General features: G+C 43.0%; 1 protein-coding gene across 4 annotated transcripts in view; it reads left to right on the top strand.

Moving 5' to 3' along the window:
- The window catches only part of SLCO1A2 (solute carrier organic anion transporter family member 1A2), a 120,324-nt gene that overhangs the window by 63,193 nt on the left and 44,860 nt on the right, over positions 1 to 12,271 (top strand). Inside the window, exons 1-2 of one of the 4 annotated variants that reach the window (XM_036889504.2) lie at positions 9,738 to 9,878; positions 9,999 to 10,119. In XM_036889504.2, the coding sequence (XP_036745399.2) occupies positions 10,060 to 10,119 (60 nt within the window). In that variant the 5' untranslated portion in view covers positions 9,738 to 9,878; positions 9,999 to 10,059. Of the gene's footprint in view, positions 1 to 9,737; positions 9,879 to 9,978; positions 10,120 to 12,271 lie in introns of those variants that run through there. The other 3 variants (XM_036889503.2, XM_036889505.2, XM_057491714.1) reach the window with 3 other exon arrangements.

The raw sequence follows: 12,271 nt of genomic DNA, 5'->3' as shown, positions 1-12,271 counted from the left end.
ATGATCAGGTGTGTGCCTGTAGACTATGTGTTAATCCAAGCTAGACCAGGGCAATAAAACATCCACGTATGCAGAAGATTTCTCTCAGAACGGGGGGGTGAGGTTCTAAGCCTCACCTCTGTTGATCCCCAATTTCTCACCTGATGGCCCCCCTGCGACTGTGCCTGTCTTAGGTTGTTCCTCCCTTGAGGAATCTTACCCGTCTCTGGCTAACCAGTCATCTTCCGGGGCCATACAGGGAAATGTGAAGTTGGTAAGTGAGAGAGAAGCCTTATTGTTTGAAAAAGTTAGCTTTTTAAAGAAGTAAGATTCTTTACTTCAGCAAACAGGCAACAACCCAGCCCACCTTGGGGGCAGGGTAGGAGGTCTTAATTGACATGCTCCCAGAGGGAAACTACTATCTTGAGAAAGGATCAGAGCAGAAAATTTCTTCTGTTGCTCAAGAATGAGCATTGTGGGACCACTCAACAAGTTGCACCCCTAACCCTTTACCCTCATTCCTAAAAATCCTCAACCGTGCATAAAACCCCTAGACAATGAGCCAACCACAGACTCTCTTGTCCCCTCCTGGCATGAGCCGGGAGCTCTGTCCTCTCACTTTATCTCTAAATAAAAGCCTGTACCTTGTTCCCCTATCTTGAGTGTTTGTGAAGCTCATTCTTCAGCTTCATGAACAAGAACCCCGGCATCATCTTTGGCGGCTCGTCCGGGATAACTTGGGAGGTGAGTATCGGCATCAGAGCCTGCCTTTTCTTTCACTGTCCTTGTAAAAGGAAGCCGTCTTTGGCGCACAAAATTGGGCGCTTGTCAGCCACTTAAATGGGACTAGCCTGGCTGCCGATCTCAAAGTCTCAAGAGACAGGTTCCCCTGCGTCTCCCTCAGTGGATCCCCCATCCCCCTTGGGAGCCGGGAAAGTCACCTGGGTGGAGGCCAGGATTCCCCTTCAGAGGCATCTCCTTGGATGCGAGGGACTGAGGAAGGCCGTGGGCAACTGCGAGAGTCTAGGCTGAGGCTACACTTCAGAGGCTTCTCAAAGGCCCACGTGTCTGGAATCAGACCCCAACAGCCCGACTGGGTATCCGTGAGGAGTGTCTCTTTCTCTGTGTCTGACTCCCAGCCTGCTTCTTCAGGCCACCCTGGCCTCAGTGAGGCAGGGGGCATGCCTAACTCCCTTCTAACTTCATCAATTTCACGGAACCCAATGCTCACCACTGCAGGGTAGGAGATCCACGGTTTGCTCTTATTCCTAACTAGATGCTATACTTTTTATCTCATAAAAATGTGTCTGGGCACCAGTTAGCCACTTAAAAGATGATTAGCCTCGGCTACCGCTCTTAAGTCTCAGGTGAAAGGTTTCCCAGTGTCTGCCGCTCCTTGATCCCCCGCCTCCAGATAGAGGAGAATGTCGGGAGAGGCTGAGCCGATTTCCTACTTTCTTCTCCTAATCTGCAGACTCCGAGGGCAGACCAGACTAGTAGACAGTGGATCTTGGCTCTGGCTGATTGATCCGAAGGCGCTGAGTGAACCTCTGGCTAGGCTGCTGCCTATGCGAGAGTCGCAGATGACCCCCGACCTCTTGTCTCAGTGATCAGATTCGTTATAGTGAGTGACTGGCTAAATAATTCTCAGGCAGTGGCAGAAACTGGTGTTTGAGTATAGACACCCCCTCTCCATAACTGTACATGTAAATGGCCCCATTTAAATTCTAGCCATAGCTCTGTTCTATTGAATGGCAAGTGTCCAGAGGAACTAACCTGAGCCCCCACTGGCTGACGGCAGCCTTCCTGGGGCTACAGCAATTCCTTATCTGCAGCCCAAGTATACTATGCTAAAGCCTGTGCAGAGAAACTAAGGTCTAGATCAAGACTCTCAGAAGGCATTAAGTAAGAGCATACTGGTGAGGTCCCCACTAGATCCAGAGCTCTGAAGCAACTCTTGCTTAGTGTGGGGAGGCAAGAAGGAAATCAAGGCAAAGTACAGGCCACGCTGGTAAGGAGTGGTTAATTCCAGTAGGCCGGCAGCGGGGGTGACTAACCACTGTCACCTAGGCTCCAAGGCGAGGGGACGCCCTTACACAGAGAGAGGCCAATGAGGTGCTAGACACCTGTCTTTCTCTCTCTTCCAGATGGGAGCAACCTCTTCAAGTCTAAAGCCAGACACGCCTCTGGCATGCATTCTGAAGAACTAAGAGCAATTCGATCCCCAGACCCTGAAGAAGTGTCTTATCTTCTTCTGTGCACAACCTGGCCTCAATACAAATTCTCTGATGGAGAGGCCTGGCCCCCTTAGGGAAGTGTACTGTATAATAAGATCATGCAGTTAGAGTTATTTTGCCGCAAGAAAGGGAAATGGTCAGAAATTCCATATGTACAAGCCTTTTTTGCCCTTAGGGAAAGTAAAGAACTATGCCAAAAGGGTGGACTAATTCCTGACCCTACTCCAAACCCTAATTTCTCCCCATTGGCCCTTCTATGCCCACCTTATCCAGATGTAAGTCCACTTGCCGAGAACCTTGAAAGTCAGACCACAGGAGAACTACCACCCCAAGCATCATTGGCCCAATCACCCCACCAGGCTTCCCAGGGGGTGAAGAAAAGACAGTTATACCCATCCTTATTGCCCTTACCGGAAGTAGCCAGTGGAGAGTGGGGACCAGCTGAGGTCCGTGTCCTCTTGTCCCTCCAAGACCTGAGGCAAGTTAAACAGGACATGGGTTAATTTTTGGATGACCCAGACAAGTACATAGAAGCCTTCCAAGAGCTTACTTTAACTTTTGAACTGGCCTGGAAAGATGTTATGCTTATACTAAATCAAACCCTTACCGGAGGGGAGAAAGAAAAAGTAATCAGAAGAGCCTTAGAGTTTGGAGATGAATGGTATACTATAACTGCAAATAGCAGATCTCCAGAGGAGCTAACCTGAGTCCCCACTGGCTGTCAGGCAGTGCCATTCACTGACCCAGAGTGGGGCCAAGATACAGACGGTGCTGATACCCGTGCCACTTTATAACTTATATTTTAAAAGGGCTGAAAAGAGCACCAGTAAAACCTATAAATTACTCTAAATTATCAGCTGTAATGCAGGAAGAAAAAGAAATCCCCTCGGCCTTTCTGGAGCTGCTTAGGGAGGACTGGTGAAGCACACACATATATGTCCCCAGAGAACCCAGAGAGGGCCAAGTCATTCTCAAGGATAAATTCATCACCCAATTGGCCCCAGATATCAGGAGGAAGTTATAAAAATTGGCATTTGGCCCAGAGCAAAATCTGGAGAGCCTCCTGAAGGTTGGCACATCAGTTTTCTGTAATAGAGACGAGGACTAAAAGAGGGACCGGGACAGGAGAGACAACCGAAAGGCAGAGGCATTAGCCATGGCCTTGCAGAGAGTCAACTTTGGGCCTCCAAGTTTGGAGAAAGGGTGACCAGCCCAAGGGACTGGGCCTTGGGTGGCTTGTTTCCTCTGTAGCAGAGAGGGGCATTTTAAGTGAGAGTGCCCTAAGGGTAGGTGCTCCAAACCGCCATCCCCCTGCCCACTCTGTCAAGGAGACCACTGGAAGCAGGACTGCCCCAGGGCGTAGACAACTGGGGTCAGACTTGCAACAATGTGGTCAGGACTGAAGGGGCCCGGGGCGGCCCATGCTGGCTCCTGTCACCATCATAACCCCACAGGAGCCCCGGGTGACTCTCTCTGTAGGAGGCCACACCATCGATTTCCTGCTCGATACAGGAGCCGCCTATTCGGTCCTCCTCCATAATCCTGGCCCTCCCTCCTCCCAGTCAGTTACTGTTAGAGGTGGATCTGGGAAGCCCGTGACCAAATACTTTACTCAGCCTTTAAGTTGTGAGTGGGACTCGGTGCTGTTCTCCCATGTCTTCCTGGTGGTCCCAGAAAGTCCGACACTGCTTCTAGGCCATGTTATACTTTCTGAAGTACAAGCCTCTGTGCATATGAACATAGAAAGAGATGAGCAATGTCTCCCCTAGTGGAAGTAGACATTAATCCTGAGGTCTGGGCAACCAACAGAATCATTGGAAGAGCAAAACCAGCACAACCAGTACAGATTCATCTTAAAAACTCTAACCACTGTCCTCATAAGAAGCAGTGTCCCTTAAAACCAGAAGCTCGTAAAGGCTTGAAACCAGTTATCAATAACCTAAAAACTCAAGTCCTCTTGATAGCCTGTAACAGCCCTTGCAACACTCCCATACTAGGAGTACAAAAGCCGGATGGAAGCTGGCGCCTTATGCAAGATCTATGAGCATTAATGAGGCAGTTGTGCCCCTGCATCCTGTAGTACCTAATCCCTATACCCTGTGACCCAGGATTCCTGAGGGAGCAGCATGGTTCACTGTGCTAGACCGGAAGGATACTTTCTTTTGCATCCTGCTTGCACCTGAATCCCAGTTTCTCTTTGCTTTTGAGGATCCTGTAAATCCCTCAGCTCAATTAACCTGGACAGTTTGGCCCCAGGGATTCAGAGGTGGCCCACATCTATCTGGGCAGGTCTTAGCCAAGGACCTGGCCTCCTTTGATCCAAGGGAGGCAAAAATCACCCAATATGTGAATGATATACTTCTCTGCACCACCACAGAGACAGAGTGTCAGGAAAGTACTCAGAGATTACTGAACTTTCTAGCTGATTGTAGCTATAAGGTCTCTCGTCAGAAAGCACAGATCTGTCAGCAGCAAGTAAAATATCTGGGCCTTAACCTCTCTCAGGGAACTAGAGCCCTGGGGGAAGCTAGAATTCAGCCCATTCTCTGCCACCCATTACCCTCTACTATCAGGCACCTGAGGGGCTTCTTGAGCATCATTGGGTATTGCAGAATTTGGGTCCCCAGATATGGAGAGTTAGCCAGACCCCTCTACCAACTCCTTAAAGAAGCCCAATGGGAAGGTAAAACTCCAGTGGGAACCTGATGCTATTAAAGCTTATGAGGCTTTGAAAAACGCCCTCCTCCAGGCCCTCGCCTTAAGCCTGCCCACTGGAAACCGGTTTAACCTATTTGTTACTGAGAGATCAGGAGTGGCTCTGGGAGTACTAACTCAACCTCGAAGAGAAATGCAGCAGCCTGCAGCCTATCTAAGCAAGGAACTAGACCCAGTAGCTAAGGGCTGGCCACACTGTCTGAGATCTGTGGCAGCAATAGCTGCTAGCAGCTGAAGCCACAAAACTGACCCTGAGAAAAGACTTGATAGTACATGCACCCCATAACATCACCAGCTTATTGAACACCTGGGGGGGCCTGTGGCTATCAGACAGCAGGCTACTAAAATATCAGTCGCTCCTCCTTGAGGGCCCTGTAACCCAGCTGTGGACATGCTCCACCCTAAATCCAGCCACCTTTCTACCTGAATCCATGAGCAAAGGACCTGAGCATGACTGCCAACAGGTCCTTGCCCTAAACTATTCTGCCAGAGAAGGCCTAAAAGACAGCCCCTTAGAGAACCCAGAGCTTGTCCTCGTCACAGATGGCAGCTCCTTTATTGAGCAAGGCCAGTGGAAATCTGGCTATGCAGTTGTCACTCTGTGGGATACTATCGAGTGTCAACCACTTCCACTGGACAAGAGTGCCCAGCTGACAGAATTAACAGCCCTCACTAGAGCCCTTGAAATAGGGAAAGGAAAGAGAGTCAATATATACACTGACTCTTAAGTATGCATACCTTGTGCTGCATGCCCATGCAGCCATATGGAAAGAAAGAGATTTTTTAAACTCTGAAGGATCCCCTATCAAATACCATAATGCCATTTTATTCATTGAGCTCATCATTATCCTGATACTAATATTTAGCCCCTGTGTACTTAACATAATAACATGATTTGTTCTATCTCACCTAGAAGCCATAAGACTGCAAATGTTATGGAAATATATCCCAGGATGGAAATGCCTATCTTCCGAAGCCCTCTTGACTGACCACTGATGGAGACCTAACTGCACCCCTTGCGGCGTCCCTTCTCAGCATGAAGCAGCCAGAGCAGTCATCACCCCCTTTCTCTAGCAGCAGCTAGGGTCTCCATCTGCAGAGGGGGGAATGAGACAGAGACCATGGGTGCAGTCAGAGTAGGGTGAGGGCCTCCAGACAAAAAGCAGAGCAAGATAATTACAGTCAGAACAAGTAGCAATGTGCAAAGAAGTCCCTATTGAAACTCTGTGATAAGCATTACGCAAAGTCAGAGTCACACTAATTCTCTAGGGTAAAGATACAAGACTAGGAATATAGACACCTTCAGTGAGATCAGTTAAAGCTCAAAAGGCCAGCAGCAACTTGGCCTGGAATGTTTGAGTGTTCTGCAGATAAAGAGAAGTGTCTCAGCATAACCCGTGACTTCACTGTATCAATTTAAATCATGACACTGTAATATTTACCTTAGCCTGCTAAAAGGCCCAGCTTATTTTAACCAAACCTATGTGCTATATTTCCTTCTCTGATCCTAACCAAGTAATCTGCAACCTAGGAAAAATACTAATTTAGTAAACAAGCCCAACTATAAACAGCGCAATAAGTTAAGAAGTAAGATTCTTGACTTACTTCAGCAAACAGGCAACAACCCAGCCCACCTTGGGGGCAGGGTAGGAGGTCTTAATTGACATGCTCCCAGAGGGAAACTACTATCTTGAGAAAGAATCAGAGCAGAAAATTTCTTCTGTTACTCATCAAGAATCAGCATTGTGGGACCACTCAACAAGTTGCACCCCTAACCCTTTACCCTCATTCCTGAAAATCCTCAACCGTGCATAAAACCCCTAGACAATGAGCCAACCACAGACTCTCTTGTCCCCTCCTGGTGTGAGCCGGGAGCTCTGTCCTCTCACTTTATCTCTAAATAAAAGCCTGTACCTTGCTCTCCTACCTTGAGTGTTTGTGAAACTCATTCTTCTGCTTCGTGAACAAGAACCCCGGCATCACTGGTAATTTTTATTGCTGGATTGCGAGTGATGGTTTTTACCTGTGTTTCTGTGTGTGCCATTCTTTGCTCTGGGTGGTGAAGTTATGTTTGTGTCTGTGGAGCAGTAGTTACGTGTCTCTCCTAGTTTTGCTTAAGGTAATGTACTCCTGGTACCTCCTCTGAACACATAAAATAAAATAATACCTCTATCTATAAGGCTGGTTTGCAGATCCATTATCTTATTCTTTGATTTCCAGTGAAAATGAACTATGAGAAGTAAAAATAATTTGGTAGGCATCATACAAAGAATTGTTATCAATTCTTCATGCGCTTCCCTGGCACATATGTGCTTCATTTGGTATTGACTGAAATTATTGCAGCTGGATACCACCAAGAGCTGATTGATCTCTTCTTGCAGACCTGGGAGCCATCAGAAGATTCTAGAAAAAAACAATGTTCATAAGATCTTTACTGGTGTGACCCTCTCTTTTTCCCCAGGGAAAGGATATTTTCCTAAGTCTTCTTCATGTATGTATCACTAGTTTTGCCATGATTAAAGAAAGCCTTTATTTTGTTAATAGTACAGAATTCTGTAAAATTAAATGTATGCATTTTCCCCAGGTGGTTTACAGTAACTAAAAACTGTGTATGAAGGAGTTAGAGGAATAAAATGCTCTTCACTTCATAAAACTTCAGCAACTGGTTTTCATTAGCAGTAATGATTGATGGGGATTTGTTGGTGAAACTGTGGTCCCAGGGGCAGAAGTCACGGTGTAAACAATACTTTGCTAACAAAAGGCAACTGTTCACATGGCTGGTACATGCAGGGCTGCCAGACTATGAACAATAGGCATATTCCCTGATTTGGGGTGGAAGTGCTCAACCGTGATTGTGACATGAACTACTGGATTTCATAAATTTTGTTAAGCAGAATAGATTTTATTCATGCATTTATTTTTCTCCAACAAAGTTTAACAAATGTGTCTGAAAAGTTAAAATGTCTTCACTGCATACTTGGGAAATTTGGGAAAGTATAGTGTTAACTGAATCACATTTAATTCTTCAAGTGTTTAGCTTCAAACACTACCTTCAAAGCCTACCTCAGGACAAGTGTTTATAAAACCTCTCTGAAGACAGTAAACACATTTTGAAACAAATCTTTGAGGCATGGTGATAAAACCTGCTCAAGATGGTAATAGTGTCACAATGCTTGGAAGGAACCACAGAATTCCCCTATGTGGTGACTTTCTGTGTCACTAACTCCACCTCCACATTCCTTGGTTACTTAGGAAAAACAGGCATTTAGAATAGCCATGTTTTTAGCCACTAAAAAGAGTAAAGACAACTTTGGCACAGAAGAGGAATAAGTTCCCTTGCTCATCTACTGCTTGGGTAACTATATTGGGCTCAGATGTTGGCAAAGAGGGATAGAAGGGGAAAAATAGAGGATCAAGACTTGGGTCCTATAACATGGGAAGGAAGAAAGAAACGAAGATGGCTAGAGAGTTTATGATAAAAGGCAGATATTATTACATATGAAGATTGAAGTTTAGCTGTTCCCATTTTGATAATATTTCCTATTCTATAGTTTTAGCAAAACTAGTGTCATGTACTTGCACTATAGTTAAGTAACTTAAGTGGGGGATTTGAGTATGAGTTCATTTGGCCATTCAGAGTTGCCAAGAATGTCTCTGATAATTTTCATCCATGACCTTTGAAACTTTTTCACTACTTACATACTGACATTTCTACATGATCATATGCTGTCTAGTTTTATGCCAATGTATTTAATTTAAAAGTTTATCTGTCCCATAAAAATAGAAGTTCCTTGGGAGGTACCTTCCAGAGAGCCTTATATTTCATTAATTAGTTTACATTGTCTATAGGACAGCTTTTCTGTCTTGTTCACTGCTGAAATCCTGGGCTTAGCACAAGGACTGGTGCATAGCAGACTTCTAACAGATACTTGTTATATCTTTGAGAGAATGAATAAAGAGAATTAAACTCGTACATAGTCATTCAGTAGCTATTTCCTCAATGTGTGTGGGCAGCAGGATTCAGCAAAATTATAGAAATAAAGCAGTTAGATTTTTCAAAAGTAAGTGCCATTCAGGATCACTTATTAAATGGATATTGTTCAGAGGGTTTTAATAAATTAACATTAGGGGTACTGTTAACATATTCTGGTAACCTGAGGTAGATTTGCTAGAATCAGTCTTGTCAGAGTGAAATACTTTGGTCTGGGTACAAAATATTGCCCTAGTTTCAAGACCCAAAATAGACAAAATCTTTGACAAGGGGTAAGTAGAATTTAATTATTAGAGCTTAAGTCATATATTTGTTTTACATATAAAAATGTGTGCCTGTATATTACATCTACATAAAGATACACATATACCTGTGTTTATTACATACGTTACACATAGAGATGTTCACTTATATGTTTGGTTCTTGTCGTAAACCTCACATCTTAACTTGCAACCATAGAGTTCTTTTACAGATCATAGAATTATTTGTTATTTTTACTTAGGCTATTTCCATGATTAAAATTCCATGTCTCCCCAGGTTTCTGTGTATCAGCAGTGCCCCAGAAAGCGTTTCCCTTTCTGAGACTCCAGGGAAGTCTTGGAACGCAAAGAACTTGAACAGGGAGCTTGGCCAAATAGAGATTTTTGAGCCTTGGTAGGCTTGCTGAAGCAGATTTTTAGCACAAACACAAATCAAAGTCTGCGTGTTCTTAAAAAGAGCGTTTTTATGTAAGTCCAACGAGCTCACTTTGCTTCTATTTGTTTTGGCTAAAGAAATGAAAAGCTTTGTTTTAACCACGCAGTCATTATTTTGCAAGGGAGCATAACAAATTATTTTAATACCTTTAATCTCACTAAAGAACAACTAAAGTTACTTGATGTAACTTTTTCAATGGAAACCCAGCAACTAAATATTCTCTAATGTCATTTTCTAGAGCTGAATCAAAAATTTCCCAGGTATTTTTGTAGTACAAGGGAATTTGATTTTGTTGCGTGTATTCAACATTTTCTTCTAAAGAAGGATGACTTATGATTTTGTCCATTTGAATTTTAACAGATTTTTGTTTTCTCTAAAAGAAAGAACTAGGAAATACCAAGATTTAAAACTGAAATACTTTGGAACACTCCGACGAACAACATGGGAAAAACTGGTAGAAGAATTGAATCTCATAGAATAAGATGTCTTTCCAGGCTGAAGGTATGGAATATTTTTTGTGTGGCTATATGTATATGTACCATTTTTTTTAAATTTCTAAGCTTAGATCTTATAGGGTTGCTCAGATCTTCCTGAAGTGATTCAATATTGTCATATGACCTGATACATTGATAATTTCTTGCTTTAATGAAGTTAGTTTTGTAAATGAGGGTATGTTTAAATAGGGTAATTGATTCAGCCAATTCAATCTTAAGTGGTTTTGAGGGATTTAAATGGAAGATTGGGTCTTTGAAAACTTCAGGCACACATTATGTTACAGTGGGATTTATTTTCCGGGATCAGAGGCCAGTTTAATGCTCACCCCTTCTGGGGCTTCTAGGCCAGAGGGGGCTTTCCTGGAAAATGGTTCACTGGACAGCAATGCTTTGTTGGTCTGTATGCACTGCTTATTTCATAATGACAAAGTAAAACAAATGTTTGTGTCCAGCTTTGGCAACATAACTGTTGTTCTCTATAGGAAAAATGCCCTTTTTGTTAACCGTTTCTGGTATACTTGACTATTTCAGAGCAAATTCTTTTTGCAGAGCTTCAAAGCTATTTTGCCTTCACACAAACTTCAAATTTATTATTTAAACCAAGGGATCTGGATTTCTCTTGGTTCTATAGCTAGTGCCTGTAAGTGGTTTCAGAATTAAGATGCAGCTGCCAATGTTCTCCCTAGTGAAAGCTTATTTTCTCTTTATGCATTTGTAGGGAAAATCTGTACATGTACATGAAAGTGGAGAATTATGATATAAATCTAGAATACTACTTTTGCCTCAGATGCCATGTTAATTGAAAAAAAAAATCCCCTTAAAATGTCCCTCAATTCTCATGTCCTCCTAATATGAGTGATTAAAAATAAGGACTGAGGACTGGGCTCCCGGAGTCCATATCTGAGTTCAACTGCTTATTTGCTGTGTGACCTTGGACAAGTTGCTTAACCTCTCATTTTTTTCTCACTTATTTTCTCATCTGAAAAGGGTAATAACAATACTCCTATCTCATAGGCTATTTTTCTTTTAACATGGTTGCCACAATGACTGGAGTATTGTAAATAGTCAGTAAATATTAGCTATTATTATTAACAGCATTTGTGGATAAATGCCAAATCTGTTGTTATTTATAAACAGTTGGTCCTTAATTTTTTTCTTTGGAGTTTGGCAAGGTTAGATATTGATGTGAATATTATGGCAAAATATTGCAAGCACTAGATTATCAGGTAAAGCAGGAAGCAATTGCTTAATAATCAGATGTTTTTAGCTTCTCTTAAAAATGTGCTCCTGAAGCAAAATTCTTTAGAAAACATCACAGGACTGTCTTCAATAAATTTGCCCCAAACTCTGGGGCACTATTGTCAAAGGTTGGTAGAACTAGCTTTACAAATATAGAGGTTATTTTGTACTAGACATAAGTCAGATGACCACTGGTGGCTTTCACTCTGTGAATGGAACTGGTTAAGCAATCCATCGACATGTTTTAGGAAAGAGTGCTGGGGTTATGACTTGTCTACTTTCTTCTCTTAAAGTGTTAAGTAAAATAAATTATTCTCCCAAATATGATTTGAACTTTACTTGGTAGACCTTGCTTTTAGATATAAAACCTGAATTAGAAAACCATGTGAAAATTCTTTACTCTCAAAACTGCTCAAAGACAAGTACCAAATGATTTCACTCATCTGTGGAGTATAAGAACAAAAGAAAACTGAAGGAACAAAACAGCAGCAGAAGCACAGAACCCAAGAATGGACTAACAGTTACCAAAGGGAAAGGGACTGGGGAGGATGGGTGGGAAGGGAGGGATAAGGATGGGAAAAAAAGAAAGGGGGCCTTACGATTAGCATGTATAGTGGGGGGGGGCACGGGGAGGGCTGTGCAACACAGAGAAGACAAGTAGTGATTTTACAGCATCTTACTATGTTGATGGACAGTGACTGTGAACGGGGATGTTGGGGGGACTTGGTGAAGGGGGAGCCTAGTAAACATAATGTCCTTCATGTAATTGTAGATTAATGATACCAAAATAAAACTTAAAAAAAAAACTGCTCTGCAAGGATTTATAGTGTGAAGAGACAGTTTCTATACACTGTGTTTACTATAAAAGAATAAGTGGCTAGAGATACAGCTGTATTATCTTGTCTAACAGTTTCAATTCA

This window comes from Manis pentadactyla, chromosome 14 (genome assembly GCF_030020395.1).
Source record: "Manis pentadactyla isolate mManPen7 chromosome 14, mManPen7.hap1, whole genome shotgun sequence".
Taxonomy (NCBI): domain Eukaryota; kingdom Metazoa; phylum Chordata; class Mammalia; order Pholidota; family Manidae; genus Manis; species Manis pentadactyla.
This window is presented reverse-complemented; position numbering and strand designations above follow the sequence as displayed.